This window comes from Seriola aureovittata, chromosome 17, assembly GCF_021018895.1.
Source record: "Seriola aureovittata isolate HTS-2021-v1 ecotype China chromosome 17, ASM2101889v1, whole genome shotgun sequence".
In the NCBI taxonomy this organism is placed as follows: Eukaryota; Metazoa; Chordata; class Actinopteri; order Carangiformes; family Carangidae; genus Seriola; species Seriola aureovittata.
Genome location: NC_079380.1, coordinates 7,440,295 through 7,462,026, shown reverse-complemented (window position 1 = coordinate 7,462,026; position 21,732 = coordinate 7,440,295). Strand labels below are relative to the sequence as shown.

At 41.9% G+C, this 21,732-nt stretch overlaps 2 protein-coding genes across 3 annotated transcripts; one reads left to right on the top strand and one right to left on the bottom strand.

Annotated features, from left to right (window-relative positions):
• Positions 1 to 3,204: 3,204 nt before the first annotated feature.
• Positions 3,205 to 7,655, top strand: mylpfa (myosin light chain, phosphorylatable, fast skeletal muscle a). The gene is made up of 8 exons (XM_056401000.1): positions 3,205 to 3,353; positions 3,502 to 3,628; positions 4,393 to 4,491; positions 5,809 to 5,884; positions 5,973 to 6,077; positions 6,562 to 6,640; positions 6,742 to 6,790; positions 7,318 to 7,655. The coding sequence occupies exons 1-8, from the start codon at positions 3,220 to 3,222 to the stop codon at positions 7,417 to 7,419; spliced, it is 771 nt and encodes a 256-aa protein (XP_056256975.1). The 5' UTR covers positions 3,205 to 3,219; the 3' UTR covers positions 7,420 to 7,655.
• An 828-nt stretch (positions 7,656 to 8,483) lies between these two features.
• LOC130184895 (TBC1 domain family member 10A-like) lies at positions 8,484 to 20,685 on the bottom strand. Of its 2 annotated transcripts, XM_056400998.1 has the most exons (11): positions 20,524 to 20,683; positions 20,215 to 20,318; positions 18,105 to 19,118; positions 17,153 to 17,252; positions 16,872 to 16,979; positions 15,696 to 15,802; positions 15,131 to 15,245; positions 13,079 to 13,144; positions 12,808 to 12,997; positions 12,541 to 12,695; positions 8,484 to 12,390 (listed from the first exon to the last, which is right to left on the bottom strand). In XM_056400998.1, exons 3-11 carry the CDS (start codon positions 19,097 to 19,099, stop codon positions 11,464 to 11,466), a joined length of 2,763 nt encoding a protein of 920 aa, XP_056256973.1. In that variant the 5' UTR covers positions 19,100 to 19,118; positions 20,215 to 20,318; positions 20,524 to 20,683; the 3' UTR covers positions 8,484 to 11,463. The 2 variants fall into 2 exon arrangements, with proteins under 2 accessions (XP_056256973.1, XP_056256972.1); XM_056400997.1 differs by having other exon boundaries at positions 20,215 to 20,685.
• Positions 20,686 to 21,732: the final 1,047 nt, after the last annotated feature.

Genomic DNA, 21,732 nt, shown 5'->3' with positions numbered 1-21,732 from the left:
TCTTGTCTTAGGCATAATTCTGTTCAGCAGAATCCTTGAAGCTGATAAAGAATCTGTGTGAGATGGTCACAGAGTGGTCAGGATTGTTTTATCTAAAGCTCCTTAGAATACAAAATTGTGGAAAACATAGAACAATGAAAGCTGGGATGTCACTTTGCTCCCATGGCAAATAATCAGTGTGTAGGAAGGTAAACAGCAGAGGGTGCTGCAGGCACAGTGTGCTGAAACTGGAGACAGACTTCAATCATAGCTCTGTGATTTACATAGAAATAGGAAGATCATTTATGGAAATATGCAAAAGACAAAAAAGGCTGTTTTGGAAAATTAAGTGTTTAATTGAATTATCCAATCATTTACAGGGAACATTACAACATGACACGTCTGACCTGTATTTTTATTAAATCCACTGTGTCAATTAGACAAAGCAACATCCTTAATGACAAAAATGTATTAGTGTGTAAATGTAATTCACTTTTTAACTAAACTGTTTATTCAGCCACCATTTCTCTTTCAAGTTCAATCCCACCAGACCTGACCTGCATTTAAACCTAAAATTTAACATATGGTGATTGGCGTAACACAATCCTGGATGGAATCAAATAACAAAACAGGGCAACCTGAGGTTGGCAGGTGATCAAACACACCAGAGTATAACATTACAAACTCTGACATCTTCCTGCATAAGTCAAGCTGGGAACTTCTCCACATTCCAAACCCTACAGACACACATACCAATCATCTAAAAAATGATAGATGGCTTCCGAGGAGCGTGGCAAGAGGTTTCACGTTACAGCGGTGGCCCTTGCAATGTACAAACATCTGTATACAAACACTTCCTCAACATAGCAGCGATGAAAGACATTGTAAAGAGGGGCCATTTTGTTTTTTTCCAGTGAACTGCAGCAGCTGACACATCTGTGAAGAGTTTGAGATGTCACAGCTTATTCTCACACTTTTAGGAATGACATACTACAATGTAGAAACGAGAGGAGAAAATCTGCCAAAAATGCTGATTCTTATTTCAACAAATGAAAAATTTAGTCTTAAATGAAAGTGTTTAGTTCAGTAAAGTGATCATCCAGCTTGAGTCTAACCTAAACCTCCTCCTTAAAAGTAAAAATGACAGTCGAAACATATGGTGTGACACATTTCATTCCTAAACAAGGTGGTGATAATCAAGTGAACCACAGGTCAAAGGTCAACGGGAACACATGGACAGGACTGACAGCTAGCGTCAGGCTCTGGATGTCCTGAACACCCAAGATAAACAAATGTCTGTCTAATCCAAATTACCGGCGGAGTGGAAACCAGTTAAGAGCAGAGACGTGACTCATCGCTGACCATCAGACTGTCAGGGAGAGGAGACCAGTGGAAACACAAACAGTCACGACCAGAGAACAAAAATAAATTCATCCAATAGATGAGATTAACAAAGTTGTTAGTGAAATGAAAACAGATTATCTCTGAGGTAAATTTGGATATAAAACCTGACAAAACAAATGAAGGAAAGCATTTTGCTCTCGGGGCCCGGCACACTGGCAGACGCTCAAGTTTATTTAGCTATTTTGGTCGCCCTCAGCTGTCCCCTTTATATTCTTCTGGGAATGTCTGCTGCCATCACCCTGCCAAGTAATCCCCGTATATTTAAGGGGGGGTATGAGGGGTAGATGGTGTGAAAGAGGGGTGTGTGTGTGTGAGAGGGGGGGGGGCGAGGAAAACAGGTGGGAAAGTGTTCATGACTGAGGCCAATCACCAGACGCACACCTTGGTAGTGATGAGAAAGCAGGAGTGAAGCCAGAGGTTAACGGTGCTTTCACTTGTCTGGCATGTTGTCGTTCATGTAACGCTGACAACAAGGCTCATACTGAAAAAACTGAAACAAGACATGTCACAGAACTCTGCTTTTTCCTCTCTCCAGCCCCATCAGTCATCTCAGGACCGCTCAGATTTATCTCATGTCCCTTTAGAGGGGGCCCGACCCCTTGGTTTACAACCACTGGACTTAACTTCTTAACTGTTCCACCATAACTGGCTCCACCTTGACCCGGTGCAACAGTAAAGTGCTGCTCACACATTGATGTATAAGAATCAAATAATGATATATATCTGTCATAGAAGTCATTTTACTGCAGATCAAGTGCTTTTTCCTCTAATACTTTAAAAAAGGCACTTTTATGACAAGGTACTTGTCACAAAAGTGCATTTTACAGATACAACATCTGTCACTTAGTAGGGATTTTCCTTGTAATTGTATTGGCATTATTGTATCAGTACTTTTACTATTATTTATTCTAAGATCTGAGGACTTTTTTTTAAATTTGTGATCTTGTATCTTCTAAATGAGCTATTCTGTAGTTTTTTGGGAGTGGTTTTTACATATAATTTCCTTTATCTATTTTTGCTTCACAGTCTAAAGTGATGACAATAATGACAACAATGCAAAAGGAAGCAAAAAAAAAGAAGTATTTTTAGTTGAGCGACAGGTGTAAAAACACAGAACATTATTCTTAATTCACTGCAGTTAATCAAAAGCTTAAAGAGGGTCATTAATAATTTCTTGAAAGCTAACATAAAGTATTTTTTTCTTTTACACTTTATTGTAATTCATTAATTATGTCCATATTTGTTTGTAACCGCAAATTCATCATGAGAATAGAGTAAGACAACGTTTTAAAAAAGAAACAAAAAAAGGAAAAATATATAAATGAATAAAGATGTGTCCTTAATACAGTGAAACCCAACAAATAGTTACTGTACATTAATGCAGCAGGAAAGCCAGGAGAGATATATGTGAATTTATACAAATATACTTGCACATGCACAGATACAAAGATAAAAAATGATTTTTCTATTTTACTCCAGTATTTCCTCGCACAGCTTTCAAAGGTAAACAAAAATCCTTTCCTCTTCCATGTTTTTTATTATGTGACAAGATATTTAAATTCATTTTGTTAATTCATTTAAGGAATGACACATGCAAAAGTACATTTTTCTCCCTCTTACAGGGTCCCAGTCATTACAACTTCTTTGGGAAAATCCCAGATTTGACATTAGCATCATAACTTTGTCCCGACTTAAAAAAAGAAAGGCGGGCTGTGCACATACAGGGTAAAAGCTGCATCAGTGGCTGACGATATAGAATACTTGTATCTTAGTCTGTAATATCGCAATGGACATCACAAACCAAAAATAAAGTCAGCGAGTGGCCACTGTGTCTCTATGCAGGCAGATGGAGGTGGACAGAAGGAGGGTGGAGAGCCAGTGTCCAGCGGTCCAACAAGCATCTATGTCCCGAATGTCCTTATTAGTCCACGTGGGACTGCAAACCTGCAGCATGGTCCCTCAGCTATCAGGTTTACTTAATTCCAAGACTCCTGTGTCTATTTCTGATCTCCTGTAAGGTGATACACTGTCCTGCCTTTCTGTCTCCTTCACTTTTCATCCTTGACCATCCTCTCTCTCTCTCTCCCTCTTTTTTTTTTATCGCCATCCAAACTTGAGTCTGCGGCTAAAGTTAGATTGGCCTGTGAAGGGGTATATAAACCCCCGGGGATATACGTATAACGCGGCTTCACACTGTCTTCTCTTTCTTGATCATCCAAACCTCCACTCATACCGTCTCAAGATGGTGAGTACCAGGGTTCCCACATCTCTGCACGCTGCTGTTGGAAATATCTGCAGGGGGAATCAAAGCAGCTCTTTGGATTAACTCTGCTTTTTGATGCTTTTTTAAAAAAAAAATCTAAGCTTGAAATAATCTTAGCAGAAAGATGAGAGCATTTGCCGTTACTTTTAGTGCATCAAGAGTTTTGGACATTTTGGTGGATTTTTTTTTGTTGATAACTGCAGATCTTGCTGATGCAGTTCTAAGGATGGCTGTGCACTAACATGGTGTTGCTAAATTATAGTTTTACATAATCCACTCCAAACTGCATGCCAAACTCAAACATCTGCAGGGACACATTAAGGAAAAGGATGCAAAAAAACCTCACTTGTGTGTGCATGCATGTCATATTAATAGTCAGATCATAAATTTCTTTACTAACGTGGAGTAGTGGTTCTCAACCTGGGCATCAGGACCTTTCCAAGGGGGTCACAAGATAAATCTGAGGGATCATGAAATGCTCGATGGGACAAGAAATAAGAAACAAATATCGTTCTGCTGCACAAACTTTCCTCTAATGCTTGTTTTTAGTTTTCAGGAGTCTAACAATAATGAAACAATGAAAATGAAAGATGTTTTGGAGGAGATATGCAAGTAGACACGGCTTAATTTTAAGGTCTAACAAAGTCAAAAAGGTTGGGAGCCACTGCCCGTAAAAGACTCACAAACATCACCGCTGGGTTTTAGCCAAATGTGTTTAAAATTTCACCCATGTGTTTGTTCCCCAGGCACCAAAGAAGGCCAAGAGGAGGCAGGCAGCAGGAGACGGAGGCTCCTCCAATGTGTTCTCCATGTTTGAGCAGAGCCAGATTCAGGAGTACAAGGAGGTGAGGTTTGGTTTGATACTCCATCCCTGAAGGAAGCTCCTCTTTCGACTGTATGAACATCATTCATTTCAGCGTCGGGAGGGATTAGACGTCTGTGTTGCCTCTGGTTCACTGATAAAGATTCTTAGTTTGATTTCAGTTTAATTTCTTCGAGACTGTGACTGAAATTAGGGTTTGGTTGAGCGGCTCTCGGATCCATTTTCACAGCAGTTGCTATTTTGCGTGCAACCCCCCCCTTCTCCCCTGACAATTTAATAAGCACAAGAATGTCATTTGGAGGAGCTCTGAAATTTCTGACACCATCTGACTCTCCCCACATTTTGTTCACCTTTGACCCCCCCCACCCAGCTGTCACTCAGACATCTCCTTAAGTCTCTTGCTGAAGGCTGGGAGGCCAGTTAGAACAACTGGACCACAGGTGTTATTATAACGCGGAAAAGAGAGAGAAAAAGGTCATAACGCTGTTTGCACATTTGAAGATTTGCTGTTTTCAGACCCCGTTAAGAGTTCTCCATCTCAAGATGGCCGTTAAGCACAGAAACTGAGAGCCACTAGGTGTAAGAGTGAGGTGTGAAGGGTGTGTGCCGCAGTTCAGAAAGGTCAGGGAGATGGGATTTTATAGGGGTGTGCTGTCAAGAGATTGGATAATGATGGTGTCTGTGTTTTCAGTGCGTTGTCAAGGCGTATGTGCTCTGAATAGAGGAAACATTCCTCCTGTGATAAGTGATACAGGCTTCTTGAGTGCCACTTAGGGAATGTATGGCATGATGATTAGGATGATCTTAACGCATTGCACAGATGGAAAAAATAACAGCCAGGGGGGGTGTGTGTGTGTGTGTGTTTTTATCTGTCAAAGCAAAGGAAGTGAGTGTGTGAAAGAGAGGGAGAGAAGGTGACGAGAAAGGTCGGTGGCTAGGTTCAAGTTCAAGTCCAAGAGGTCATCTTAAGTTTCATAGACGCAAGTTGTAGAGGGTGAGCAGCTCAGACAGCTGTTCCCTAATGACACTTTCCCAAATTAACATGTAAGAAAAAACTGGGGGCCACCTTAAGCACCCCGACCCAGTCAACACCCCCACAGCCCCCAAGGCCACCACAGTCGGGTCTGACTTTTTGGGTGCAGCTTTTTTCCTACACAATATCCTCTGACAACATTTGCACAGCGCTGTGTCAAAGATACTCGCCAGCTGCCGCTGTAATGGACAAACTGTTGACTGAGGAGTCCTTAAAAGTGTGAAGAGGTCTCAGCCTGTCGGACACCCTCTCCCAATCTATCTTAAGTGCGTCCTTCGAGTAGTAAACCAAGCCTTTTTGTTTTAGGCCTTCACAATCATTGACCAGAACAGAGACGGTATCATCAGCAAAGATGACCTGAGGGACGTGCTGGCCTCAATGGGTGAGTCTGGATTAGACGTCTGTGTTGAGTATGTGTGAATATGTGTTGCATGGTCTCCCGTCCTAATCCCAACGTCTGTGCTGTTCAGGCCAGTTGAATGTGAAGAATGAGGAGCTGGAGGCCATGATCAAGGAGGCCAGCGGCCCCATCAACTTCACCGTCTTCCTCACCATGTTCGGAGAGAAGCTGAAGGGTGGGCATCACATTTCTTACCAGCACTCACCCCCACGTCGTTACACCTACTCAAACACTGTGCTTAGGTTTAATTTTGTTGGCGCTCCTTCTTTCCTTGAGTGTTGTCGGTTTATATCTCTATAGACCGTTCTCCCCTTATACTGAGGGGAGAACTGTACTTTTTAATCCACTGCATTTTACTTACCAGCCACAGGTACGAGTTACTTTGCAAGATTTTTACAAACAAAACATATGGTCAGCTTATAACACACTGTATGATGCATTGTTAACAGTATATTAAGTAGCACCACCTCGACCAAGTGCAACATTTAAATACATTTTTATGTAAAAATATGAATATATCAACCATAACTATCCAATAATATGATAATATAGCACTGATTGTGGGCATTGTGTATATTGAGCACTTTGCTGCGTACGCCTCTCTACTTTTCAGAATGAATGCAAGATTTTTACTCATAATGTCCTCCTGTTCCCGTCAGGTGCTGATCCCGAGGACGTTATTCTTAGTTCCTTCAAGGTCCTGGACCCCGAGGGTACTGGATCCATCAAGAAGGAATTGTGAGCACTTTTTTTTTTTAATTTTATCATTTTACTATAAGCACCTGCTCAAATAGGAAGAATTTGATTTTGATTAAAATCTGCCTGTTTGCCTGTTGCAGCCTCGAGGAGCTCCTGACCACTCAGTGCGACAGGTTCACCCCAGAGGAGGTAAAGTCACCGACCTGTTAGAAGAGTATTTTATGGTTTTTGGCAAACTGGCCCATGACTCTCAACTCAGACTAGATTTTCTTTTATTTGAAACAATTTTACTGAAAAAAGTGAAAACATGTCAACAAAGCACAGGAACTAAGTGGGGTATACACTTCTTGATCTACTGTTTTTATGTCTACATTAGCTAAGAGACAGCATCGGTGTTGTATTTCTTCCATTGTCTGGTCTGCCCTTATTCTATCACGTGCTGTATGTCCCCCACTACGTCCATCCATTGTTTAAAACGTTTCGGATCGTGCGGCGTATGTTACCTGAACAAAAGATTTTTATTTGTCAAAAACTGTTTAAATTTAAAAGTTTAAACTGGATTTAAAATGAGGCATTATGTAAAAATTGACATAAAGGTGTAAACTTCAGTCAGGGGAGAACTTGACCAATATCTCAAAAACATGATGTATTCCTTTAAAGAGTATCAGCAGGATTTTTCCATGCTGATTTTTTCCAACCTTCCTTTTCTCCCTCAGATTAAGAACATGTGGGCCGCCTTCCCCCCAGATGTTGCCGGCAACGTAGACTACAAGAACATCTGCTACGTCATCACACACGGAGAGGAGAAGGAGGAGTAAAGAGAAAGCACGAAGACAAGAAAGACAGAAATCCCTTTGCTATTCTGCCTTCCCTGCCCTTTTCTTTCCTCCTCTTCCTCCCTGCTCACGTTCTGTGTTAACCCATGTGCTCAGCCGCTCAATCTCAAACCAAAGACTTGTCACAATGACACAGGAGACGGCCGATGTCCATGGGATGTCTATGTTTGCTTATGGGGAATAGGGATGATTTCCAATAAAATTATCCTGTAACATCATTTCCATTCAAAAGCTTTTCTCAAACATCTTTTCTTTGCTTGCAAACATCGTCTGTCTTCTCACCTCCACATCTCTGTCTGTCCTGTCACTTCAGCCCTCTGAGGTGTTTGTATGAATGAAATGTGTCCCTCTGCTGTGGGAGTGCACAAATGACAAGGGCTTCATTCCAAATTTTGAAGATGTCCTGTTGGGAGGGGGGAAAAAGAGGTGAGAGGAGGGAGACTGCTGGCAGGTTAGAGAGGAAAAAGTTGCTTCCTTAAAGTGAAGACAACCTTTTTTCCCCTTGAAAAGTTCTTGAAAAAAATAAGGGACGGAGCGGAGACAAAGGGACGAAAGAAAACATTCAAGTCTTCGATTTCTTTCTCTCCGCTCCTTCCTGCAACCATTAAATCATAAGCTGTCTCAACTCGAGTGACTGGACTCTTCCTTGCCTTTCCTCTGTAATGAATAAAAGGGACAAACTGTGAATAAAACCTCTTTCCTTTTGTACAATAGTGTCTCTGTTCAGTGCCTCTGCGGGACAGGGTTTTGAGGGAGCAGACATCCCTCATGAATGCACATCTAGTGACACCTAGTGGAGCTTTTTGGACCTGCATGTACAGACAGGAGCCTCAGAGGTAAATCTAACCCATGCAGATCAGCACCTACAGGATATTGCTGCATTAATAGTGAATAAATGACCAAACCACCCATTATAGCAGTGGCAGCTGAGCCCAAAATTCATAATGTTTCTAAGACAACACAGCTCATCACTATTGTTATTAAACCATCAGGATTTTCATACGTAAACAAGACATCCTCCATATCAAGGACAAAATTACTGACGATTTAATATATTATGGTTTATTACTCATCACAAATGTCATTATCATCATCAATTAAATACATCAGTTGTAGATCCGAAGGAATGAATTCAATTAGCTATGATTTTTATTTTCACTTTCGCCAGAGAGAGACTGACATGTAAACTTAAAAACACAACAGACATTAACGGCATGGGGAGGAAAAGAAACAGCTGAAATGCTTTTGTCGATGTTTGCATCAGTAGGGTCATTCCCAATCAACTGAAATCAAGAGCGACGATTTCAGGATCAATGCGGAAATGCACTAAAGGACCTGATAGAAGTGGATTTCTTGATTCGTCCTCAATATTGCAGAGCTAAGTGCCGATTCCACAGGAGGAAATCACAAGCTAGCAGGAGATGAATTCGATCATCGCGACATCTCGAGCACCTCTGAACAATGAGAGAAATGATGTTATTTTCAAGACATGAGCTGCGAGGACGTATTGCTCATAAAGTATTGTAGTCCACGGGCCTGAAAGTGTGCTCAGAAGAAAAAAAAAAAAAAAAAACCTACCAAAGCACAAAATTCATTTTTTCCCATGGTACCCATGTGATCATCACAATCAGAGGAGAAATCAGTGCTGCTGTCACCACACACTATCAGTCATGATGGAGGAAGGTTTGCATAGATGTGTTCAGATTTCCCTCACTAACACTACACTAATCTGTGCGTAGAGATGCACTGGCGTCAAGATAGAGGAGGGAGTGAGTGTGTGATATTTATACATTTCAATGACAGCCATGTAAAGACTTGAAATAAGTGAAAAACAGTGACTATGGGAGGACATGTTGGCTACAATTACACGCAAGTCCCTCTAATCCTTTAACTATGAAAACAGTACAGTTAAAGAGCATCAATGTTTTTTGCCATCAAATAGTTTTACGCTAACTACCTGGCACTATTCATCGTATACTGATGGGGTTCAGTGCCGTTCAACGTATGCATAAATATATTACAGTACAAGACACTGAGTGTAAATAGGTTAGGGAGTTAGTCCATAAGCCATTATGAATGTTACAACACAACCTGGTGAGACAGACATACTTAAGATCTTCAATTAAAGAACTATTCAAAGCTCAAAAATCACCTCTTAGTATATTATACAGTACGATTAAGACCTTCAACTCCCAAAGTGTTCTGTCTGTGTCACTCATCTCACGGTTTGTTCTGTTAGAGATCCATTTTTTGCACTCAAGTTGGTTTAATACTGCACTTCAGTAAACTGGAGACTCGTGAACCTCAGCTGACCAAAGCAACAATGACAGTTAACTTAAACAATAGCACAGACATGCATCGCGTTTGTTCGTGTAGAAGCAGAGGACTTAACGTGCAAAAGAAAAAGAGAAATCAAAAATAAACACTTTAAATGATCCCCCTGCAACTACACCGTGTAGTCGGCCATCATTCCAGTCAGCCAGGTGTCTCTTACTCACATAGAAAAATACTCAGATCCAAAATAATAATAATAATAATAATAATTCATAATATACTATATTTGATTAAATTAACCACTTTATACATAAATACATCAGAGCCCGAAGGTCAAAGATCAGAGGTTAATGCTACATTGGCACACCTGGCACCTCCAGTCAAGTGGCTTCCTATAGGTCCTCGAGGCGCAGCTTTCAAACTGTGAAACCGGCCAGCTGAGACTCTCGTGTTCTACGTCACTATGCTAACGGAGAGGGCAACTTCAGTGGTGCTTTGTGACAAAATCACAAGTGCAAAAATCATCCTTCATTCACTTAAGATAGTTGAAATCACATTCTAATGGGTTGACGAACTTAAGCTCTTACCCATATTGAAATTTGGCTAAATACATGCATATACGATTTTGTTCGTTGAAAGCAAAATAATACTAATTTGTACAGATGGACATTTGGTCTGCAGGACTCGTGTACGGTCACTGCTGGGTGTTGGCCCATTTTTTTTTTTTTTTTTTTTGCAAAAATCAACCTCAGACACAAAAAAAAAATGAAATTGGGGCCTTAAATAAAAACAAAAATCTCCCTGTGTGTTTTGTCAAGAGACAAAAAAACAAAACAAAACACACACATAAATGAAATATTAAAAATAACTACCACTTCATGGTGTCTGGGTGTACTTTTAATTTTCTCCCTCTTTTTGTCAGTCACTAGTTAGATTTAGTCCAATGACAGGAGAAAGTTAAGGTTTGGGAAGAACCACAGAAAGGATTCAATGATTCTAAGCAGGCAAAGGGAAACTGAAAACCGGGAGGCCACACATAGAACAGTAACACATTTCACTATCACTACTAAGGCACACACTCACTCACAACATTTAACATGACAATAAATACATCCTCAACAACATTACTAACATTTCTGTCTTCAGTGCCTGCATTCGAGACGACTTCCAAGGGTTTTCTTTTTTCTTTTTCCAGTCATCCAGATAATCCGACGGGTGTGTGGAGTGCTAACAACATCCTATGTACTTTAGGTAGACTTTTTATTTACACACTCTATGGCACCGTAACTATTTCTGACAACGTTCGGTTCAACAATCCCTTGGGTCGATGTTTCTCTAACCACTGCGATCAATCTGATTAAAAATAATAAAAATGAGAGAAAAAAAAAGAATTAAAAAAAAAAAAAAAAACTAAAAGAGATAATGACTGTGAATGACCTCTGAAAAATTATTCAGATTCACAGCCTGTGCTCCAGTTGAAAAAGGAAATTTGTCCCATCTTAATAAAACTTGGTGAAAAAGAAAGCATAGAGCGAGGGGCAAAAAGCTCCCCGAGGTGCTATTAAAACCATGATCCAGTTTTCTCCACCATAGTCCTGGGACTACATTAAGTCTTTGAAATGATGCATTATACAGAAAGCCATCCCATTTTTTTATATTAATCACTCTCTGTTTCTGGGGGTCTTTTGTTCCCCTGACCTCTTTTTTTGTTCAGCGTCCCTTTTCATTATCCTGGAATGATGGGGTGGAAAACTAGGCCGAATCTCTCGCTGCTGCAGCTCCATTTTTGTCTTCAGCCTCTCCTCCCCCTTTGTCCTTTTTCTTACCCCCTTTCTTCTTCTCTTTTTCTAGCTTCTCTTTCTCCCTCTTCAGCCTCTCTTTCTCAGCCTTTTCCTTTTCCTTCTTTTCCTTCAGTTTTTTCTTCTCATCTTCCTTTTCCTTCTTCTTGTCTTCTCTGCTTTTCTTCTTCTTCTTTCCTTCTTCCTCTCCAGTTGTGGCATCAGCCGCTGGCACCGCTTCTTTCTTTGAATCTGGACATGGGGGCAGAGGGGCGTTGTTTGCAGTAGGAGAGGGGATCGTTGGAGTAATTTGCTCAGAGACGATTTTGGGTGAGGGGGATAGAGCGCTGGGTGGTGGTGTGTTTTGCACTGGGGCTGAAGCTGCAGGCTGTCCCTGTGCTGAAGTGCCTTCTGAGGGCGGAGCGGGCCCGCGTGATAAGCCGGCCGCACTCCCCACCAAGGGGCTCTGAACATGAGGTGCTGGTGACCTCTGCCCTGCCCCTGGGGGAATGGGGGGCTTATGGCTGGGGCCTCGGCCCGGGCTTGATGTTACTGCAGGTGACGACTGAAGCGGCAGGCTCTCCATTCCTGACGGCCCTGAGAAGGAGCCCTTCTTGGTGTGGGAGTGGAAAGGAACCTTAGACTTGCGGAAGCCAGGGAGTGACAGGAGGCTGGAAGAGGCCCTGAGTGGTCCCGGGGGAGGGATCGGGCTTCCCAGGAAGGAGAAGCTGCCGCCGGAGCTGATGGCGGCAGCGCGTCGTTTGTACTCATAGATGGCTCTCGTACCATGGAGCCGGCGGCCCGGCTGATGTGTCAGCTCACCTCTGGACTCCCTCCACTTCCTCACTTGGATGCTGCACTCCCTCTCTATGAGCGCCTCTGTCACTGGGAGCGTAATAATCTGGACGACATCAGACAAGGGTGAGACAGACAGAGGAAGTGAGGATTACTAGATCGGGCACTACGGGACAAAGTGACTCATAACTCGTGTCTCTGAGTAAAAACAGAAGCAGATTTTACTTGTGTGCATGTCTGAGAAAGAAATACCCACCTCCTGTACCAATATGTCCTCTCTGATAGTGTCAGGTGAAATGTTTCTCAGACGCTCCATGGTTTCATACATGCCCTGAAGTTCTCTAAGTTTATCCACAGAGCCAAGCATTTGTTTCAGTAGCACCAGGCCCACACGAAACACTATTTTCACTCCTGCAACCAGAGACTTACATTCTCAAACAAATATAAACATTTTGAGACAGAGAAAACTCACAAATGAGAGAGATTGAGAGATGGCTATGAAGCGTGTGGATATGAAGGATACCTTCACAGAAGAACATGTCCCATACACGCAGTACAGAGGCCCATGGTAAGGTGCGCGAGAAGATACACATGAACCACTCAGTCATGTAGAGAATCGGGTCAATCTTGAACTTCTTAAGGTGACGGTATGCCATTGGACACGTGCGCCGCAACAGGGAGAAGAAGATCTCGCCATCCAGCTGGATCGCTTCCTGAAAGACAGAAATGAAAAAGCTGAAAAAACTGACATGAAGCTCTGACAAAGACAGGTAGGAGTTCGTTCAGTCACTCACCAGCCCAGCGCTGTAGTAGCCAGGGAGAAACTTCTCGCATATCTGGACGAGGCACCAAAAAGCTTGCTGTGAAAGAGAAGCAAAAGCAGTTTAGATTTGCAAACAACTGCAAATGTTTAAAGATGGAGTAAGCGATTCTGATCCGATACGCTTATTGTCAAATTTAGTGAATATCTTTGTTGAAAATTTTTTTTTGGGTGTTCCTGCACAGCCCTGGCTCTGTAAATGGGAAGTGACACACAACACTATTCGAGCCAATCAGCGACAGGGGGCATTTGTGGTCATGCACAAGACAAGGGAAGAGGGGAGATGGGGGTAAAGGGGGCAGTGGGAGATGATGAATCTGACACACGCTAACGGGTAGTGCCAATTTAAGGATTACATGGGGAAGGAGGAGGAGCAGTCTACCCTTCCGTCACTGCCAGACCATGTTGAGTTTTAAATAGGATTGATGGGGACTGCAGGCAAGAGACCGGCAGAGAGACCAGCTGCATTTTCGAGTGCATGGAAGACATGTCTACCAGTGGCGGCGTGACACCGGCGTGACATTGGCGACGAGCTGCGTTAACATTAGCTACAAAACTACAGTCCTCTCTTCTGTCACCACAGTTTTGTAAAAACAATCTAAACAACTAACTCTCACTAGTTTTTTACTGGGTTGTGTTTTGGATGTTAGTATGCATGAGGTTGTTTGATGATGTTTTTTATTATAAGGTTTGTTTTGCTTCACCTAAGAGAAAGAGCATCCATGATGTATAAGATGCTATGGATTCTAACACTGTGTCATTGTCTTGACGCTGGGGTGTATTTGTTTTGCTGTTGAGTTGAGATATCAACAGTCCTTCTCCAGTTATTACTCACTCTTCCTTTAATGTTACCAGAAAGCAGTAGGATGATGCACAGTCCCGCTTTTATTTCCTGCTTCTTTTTGAGGCTCTTTTAAAAATAGAACAATATGCACATTAATCATTGAGTAAATCTCCTCACTCTTCCTTCTTCCTGTGTTTGTTGTGAGCAACTGATGCCCTGGTTGTATTGTGATGTAGTGACCTTTCAACTTTGCGGGTTGTCTATTTAGAGCTGAAGCATTAAACATTAAGATGAACAATGTGGTATAAGAAAGACCAATAAAATCAACTGGACTGAATCATATAAACATGTGATCCCCAAATCATTTCACCATCAGCTACTCTCTTAGCGTCTATTTTCTCAACACAATAAAATAGTTTGACAAGCCACGCTCTTATTATTATTTAATCAGTATTTTATTAATACTAAGCCTCTTAAGCTGATTGACATAGCTACTTCATTATCATAAGAAAGTAATATATGCCCTGTCTTGTTAAACGGAAAACCAATGCAAGTGAAACTTTGAAACACTTTCAGTAGATAAAAGCAGACTTAATTTAAGACATAAACTACAGCAACTGTATTTATATGTCATTAAAATTAACACACTGCTACTTGAGTATCATTCAGCTGTAACAGTCTGGTCACTGGAGTGTCAGCAGTGTCACCAGACTGCTGTTGACTATCTGCTACTATTTTTAATTTAGAAAGTAACATAGATGAAATAAGAACCGAATAAAGTTCATTTTCAGTTTTGTTTCACTTTCTTACACTCGCCCACTCTCTTTTTTCTCGTGCAGGACTCTCTTTTTCAGGTGAGGAGGGATAAACACAAAACATACATCATTTCTATGCAAATGTTTTTAAACTGGAGCTTGTAATATGCATCTCAGAGATGTGTCATCTTCAAGTTGGAAATCCTTGTCTCATGTACAATCTTACGTGGGTGTCTGACCTATTTTACAGTCTTGTGTGATGCGTGTTCAGGTGTTAAGTAAACTATAAGGTGCTTAATGTCTTTCTCTCTTCATTCTAGTCCATAGGTGGTAACAGAATTTCACCACAACTCAATATCGGGCCAAGTATTTACAAAGCTTTGAATAGTTATCAGTCAGTAATTATTACCTTAGTAATACTGATACATCACTAGATAGATTAGATAGACCCAGTGAGAATCTGTCCCCCACCAGCTCAGCCCCTCACCTCAGCAGGCATATGCATGAGCAGCACTGCAGCCACGGGAGCCTGAGCCTGGCAGTATCCCTCATCAGGCCGGTAGATGGTGTAGGCTTTCAGGATCCGGTACAGATCCTGTTGCCTGCAAGAACAAACTCCAGAATTATCCAGTGGCAAAATCGACTAAAACCCTTAACCAGTTCATGCACCTTCCTTTGACTCATGAATGGAAATCAAACTCACAGAAATCTGAGTGAAAAAAAAAGTCCAGTCTACTGCAAACAAATGCCACTAAAAACACTTAAAAATCTTGATGCTTTATCGCAATCACTTAACCAATTAAAAATATATATACTATTATATTTTTATACATACTGTGATTTACAGACAGACATTGAATTGATAAAGATCTGTCCAAGATCAAAACATTGTCTGCTAGTAATATTTGACTAGTGGCTTGTATTCATGTGCAGATGTTACTTTTGTGAGAAACGTCTGTTTATTTTTTATGTAAAATAGACTGAGAGTGTGTGTGTGTGTGTGTGTGTGTGTGTGTGTGTGTGTGTGTGTGTGTGTGTGTGTGTTTTTTTACCCGTGGCCACCACGAGCAGCAAACATCTCATGGAAGGGAAACTGTCTGTGAAGATCCTTCTCTATAATGTCCAGCCATTTAGCCTCTCCCTGCTCTCTCTCCAGCTCCTTCAGTGGAAAAATAAGAGACAAGTTTCAGATAAATTCTCAGTAACTCATTTTCTAAATTAGCCATTAAAGTGGATTGGATTGCAAAGTCCTGCATGAAACCACATTGGAGAGATGGAACAATGAAATAAAAATGAGAAGGTAGAACAGAAATTCTTCCTCAGACAACATAAACAATACTAAGCTGAGTGCTTGGACCCAGACCCAGCTGAGGCCAGACCCCCCTCCAGTGTTGACATGGGGGCAGAGCTCTGACAAGCAGGATTACCGGTTCTGATAAGAGGCTTACAGCTCGCTAGGTCTGCGCCTGCGCCCCTTTAGCACCCCTGGAGCTCAAATTGCCCTACTCAGCCACCACGTCCCTTTACAATGGTCCCTACTTTGAGCCAGTTACTCAATCAGACTACTGTAGCTTCTTCACAACCCTTAAATATTCTCAAACCAGCAACAACCAAGTTTATATGGAGAGAGAGAGAGGGTAAAGAATTTAGAGAGCAGATTTTTAGAGAGAAAAAAAAAAAAAAAAAACACACTAAATTTTCATATTTACATGTCAGTGCATTTGTGGTGAACTGGCTTTAAAAGTATTTTCAAGACTATGAAAATTTAAAAAACATATCTCTCTGCTCTTTGTGGTTTTTTGACATTAGTGTTGTTGACAATATGGTAACAGTTGGAGATGTGTCTTAAGGTCTTAAAGATCCTGAAGATCCTCGTGGCTGCAAGTATTAAGAATATTTCTAAATAGTGGCTTCTAAGAGACACTGTCGACCATTTATGCTCCATATTGAGGGGACTTATTCCCATCGTCTACAGAAAGACATGGGTGAAAAGTATTGGGTGTAATGGGATTGTTACTCTAATTGTTACATTCTTCCTTGTTTCTCCTATTTTCTTAAATACCAGAAGGCAACTTTGCCTGAATCCTCACATACTGACCTGTACCTGTGTATTTCTCTGTTTGAATTGATGACTGCATCCTAAACGTTGTTTATTGTTTAACAATTCAGCCTCTTTAATTTAAAAATGTAAATAAAAAAAAGAAAAGATAATATGGTCACACTGATACCTCGAATTTCCCTCTGTTGGCTTCTAGGAGGTCTTGGCTATTGGACAGCAGCTGCCAGGCTTTGGCTCTGAGAGAAGATGGAATGCCCTTCCTGCAGCGCAGCTTCACCTATAACGAACAAACAGATACACAGGGCATTGGCTATAACATGATGTCAAGTGTAAAAGTATAATCCAAGTACATCTAAAACACATTGAAACACTGCCATTCATTTGTACTTCTAATCTCTAATTAAGTATAAATCCAACAACAACAAATATCTGAATGGCTGCCGTGCATACCTTCTGGAAGCGATGTTTTACCCATTTATCCCAGTTGTTGAACATATCAATCCATTTCATCTCCCTCTGTCTGGCAACTTCAACTCGAACTTCCTTGTCACTGTAATAATGAGTAATATAAAATTACACCATTGCTGACAGAACTTGGAAGTAGTCTTCTTCTTTTCATCTTCCTAAATATAGCACTGTGATGTGTTTAAAGAATATATCAATAATGAATCAAGTGGATTACCTCACTCTCTCTCTTTCATTCATTTGCAAAACATAGCGCTGAATCGCTCAGACACAGAACATCCTTCGCATTGACCAGAATGCACTGCCAGTGCCACAACTGATCAATAAAATTTCAATTATTCAACAGTGGGAGAGCAATTAGCTTGTCAGAAAAGTAGAAGCAAATCTGAAGCAAAAAAAAAAGACAGGAAACGAGCAGATGGGTGTGAGAGGTGATACCACCAAGACACACAGTCAGTACATATTGAGTCACAAAAAACGCTCTCAGCATTATCTGAGTCAGATCAAGGAGAGATAAAGGACAGACAGATATGTTTAGAGTTGCTGAGGAGGAGAGGAAGACGGGAAAGAGAGGGTGAGACCAAGAAGACATACAGATATCTTTGGGGCAGATGGATGAAAGAGTGAATAAGATGTTCAGGGAAGGCGAATTGGCCGACTAAAAGGAAGATAGTCAGGCAGGATTTACATTCATCTGTGTAAACCAATTCTCTGGTCATGACATGATCTAATGTTGTATAATGTTACAAACAGTGACCTGTCTGCATAGAAACTTCTCTTCTTTCCTTCCATCATACAGCTATGCTGAATATGTGTCTCTAATGTCAGAATATCTTGGTCTTAGCTGTTAAACATAATGAAATCAAACAGTAGACACAATCAATATTCTGTGTATTGGTGAGGAGTGTGAATGAGAAGTTAATGTCCTAATGCTTACCAGCCTTCACTGTACTGACTCCCACCTAGGAAGCCATATTTATCAGTGCGTCTGACAGTCAGGCCGTTGATCTCCGAGTCTGAGCCAATAGAGCTCCCATCCTCTCCAAGCCCAGACAGAGACTCCAATGTCCCTGACATAAGGCTGGCTGACTCCAGGTAGCTGAGGGTATCTGGGGCCGGACGGGGGTTGGGGTTGTGCAGCGGGAGGGCACAGGCCGGCTCATGGATCAGTGGGACAGTAGGGCTCGGGTGTTCGGCTCTGGTGGGGGTGCTGGGCAGTTCTGCTTTCCCTGGTTCGTTGGGAGCGCCAGGCTTTGGGGACAGAGGGGGAGGCTGACTTTGAGGGTTTTGTGCTTGTTGAAGTGGCTGAGGTTTCTCCTCTTCATCTGTAGCTGATGCTGCCGTATCAGTGGATGCTGGAGGAGCAGGTGTGGGATCGGAACCTGCACTGGCTTGGGGTTGGCCTGCTGTAAACTGACCACCATCCATGACAGGATTTGGGTTGTGGGTAACACGTACATTGGGGTAAAGATTAGGACCAGGATTGAGATCAGGAGAAGGGGATGCCTGCTGCACTTCACTCTGAGCCGATGGCTCACTTGAGGGGATCTCTGTTTCAGTATTCAGGAGCTCTGCAGCAGCTGGGCCAATGGACATTGTCTCCAGCTTAGTAACAGCTCCAGTTTCTACATCCTTCCCTGTCGATTCCCCTCTCTGTGGAGTAGCTTCATGTACCAATAATGGGAGGGGGGTCTCAGCAGTGATTTTAGGAGGACTCAAGGGTGGATGGGGAGTCAAGGGTGAACCCCCTGACCGTGCTGCAGAAGCGTTTCCAGTCAAAGCTTTGTCATTATAGAGGGCAGACTTGGGTAAAGACTCTAGAGCAGGGCTGTTGGGAGCAGGGAGCGCTGATGAGGACGGAGGGATGGAGGGAGCTGCATGAGGATCACCTAGTGCAGGTGGTGATGGGGATAAGGTGGAGAGTTCGGCCATGGTTCCACTCTGATCTCTCCTTTAGAAATAGAGCAAAAATGACAGAGGTGAGTTTTCTCTATCCTAAAGGCAGTTATTCATTCAGTCATAACTGTAGTAATAAACAAAACCATTAGCCGTTTGGATCATTAACAATCTCTTCATCATTTTTGGGGCGGATGGAAATACAAATCATCTCAACAACAAGTCATGACCCTGCTAAATGTCAACACTAAACACAAATGTGGAGTGAAGTGTTTATGAAAAACAGAATTCTAACCATTTTCTATGCAGCATTAGCACAGAGTTCCTCTTCTTAAAATTGAATGAGAGAATTGGATTGGAGAAGCAGCTGAAAAAGTGAACTATATTTTGACATTATGGAAATTTCTGGGATGCCGTGTGCAGACATACACACACAAATATGCAGTTCTTCTCATCTCCAAACCCTTCTACAGTTGTTTTTATTTGTACTGTCAAATGTGGCACTTTGATACATTGATTCTGCAAACAATGATAAAACTATTGACAACAATAACTGTGTAAAGCTACATTTCCCTTTTTGCCACACACAGACAGAAGACTATAACGTGCAGTAAAATGACTTTACGATGGTAAATGTGTAATTTTGCAAGTTTAATATAGAAAAGCACTCAACTTTCAGCAGATATCACACTAAAAAAATCAAAAAGCTTACACCAACAACTAAAATTTTTCGCTTTACCTCATTAATACTTTAACAGCGAGCTAGCCAGAGTGACAGAACTGCATTAATAGTTTCTTTTAGAGCTGGACCAGTGCACTGGCATTTAACGTTATAAACAAAGCGCCCCGGAAAACCATGGTGATCCAGTATTTTGCTGATAAAGCAGGTTAATGTCTGTAGTGGTGCTTTCAGACAGCTACCGGTTATATGCTAACGCTAATAACACCGGCCACTTTGTTGTCACAGCCTCTTTAGAGGCCTCTCTCGAAGCGTCTTAACTTCCCTATTCAGCAAACAGGAGAAATGGTTTACTAATAGCTAATAGTCAACACCCTCCCTGTCTGCCAGGCCCCGGCCGAGCAGCGTCCACGGCCTTGTCCACCCCGCTGCCCCGGTCAACTACAACTTCAACTCCGCTTTCTTAACTCACCCAAGACCGGCGTGTCACTGTGAATCGTCCGCCTGGGTAGCCAGGGGGTTCCTGTCCACACGTCGCCCCGCCACAGCTCCGGTTCCGCAACCTCCTCCGTGAAACTGAAACACGAAAGAGCGAGACGGGGCAGGAGCCGCTGAACGGTGTGAGGATCTGGAAGAGCAAAAGTCCTGCTATCGGCGAGCTAGCTAGCTAAGTTACCAGCTAGCTAAGTTAGCTTATTTTAGCCTGATGTTACTATAAGCATTAGCGCTGATAGTGTTCTGTTTCTGTTAGCCTAGCCAGCTAGCTGGATGTCTCCGTTACCTCGGTTAGACATGCGGAGTCGCTGCGACCACCAAATTCAAGCAATCGTCTAAGTAACAGTTTTCATTCTGTAACAGAAGGGACTTTCTTTGTTTAATTTATCCAAGCACAGCGGCAGGGGTACATCCAGCACCAACCGCCTGCATTTCCTACTGACAGCTACGTGCGTGTTCCCGTCAGAGTTGTCGGGGACACGCACGCATCTGCACAGGAGCCTCCCTTCCACAGCAGGAAAACATGGCATTGTACACTCAAAGGATACTGTTTCTCGATATTACTTTAAATACAATCCAACTTAATTTGATCACAGTCACACACATTTATTATTTATTTGGTCATCAAAATATTAATCTGTAAAGCACTCTTTACTTACGTACTTTATTACGTTTTTTTACTGAGGAGTTACAAAGTAGTTTCTTAAAACAAGATATTTCCCGAGTTAAAAATGACTAGGGGTAAATTAGTACAATCTAATGATAAAAACACCTATGAGTAAAATAAAATATTTCGCTTGTGGTGTGTTTTTGTTGCACCAGTAGATGGCACAGTCCTCTTTAATTACAAGCGTTTTATAGACATTTCTGAGGGATGTGGTGATCCACCAAAACACATCTGTTTAACAGATCCACACCCGCACACAAACAACCAAACACACACACTTTTGCACTCATATCGTTGTGACGACATTATAATGCATTCTCTAACCTCTTGAACCATCACAACTACACTTTTAACCTCAAGCCTTACCCTAACTCTAACCTAATTCTGACTTTAACCCTAAACCCAAGTGTCAACCCTCAAACAGGTCTTTAAAGGTGTGTCCCCCAGTGACGACTGGCCAAAATTACCTCACTCCTCTGGTGTACAGCACACACACACACACACCTTCCATTAGATACACTACGAGCCCTGCATGCTCACAAATGTTATATCATATAGTGAGTCAGACCAAACATATCTAATCTATCATATTATGTAGTGTTCGACAATACTATGCTGTAAAACTATGTTAGCAGCCTAATCAGTAATATTTTCACTGTAACAAAAGTCCACAGTTTCAGATTGTTTTGTTTTGTTTGCTGAGAGAATTAGAGGTTTTGTTTGGGAGACTTTCATTTTCATACTAGCAGGCATGTAAATGTTATGAGGATCGCTATGGAAAACCACAGAAATGGGGACACCCCAGCAGACTGGAGTAATTTCAAGTTA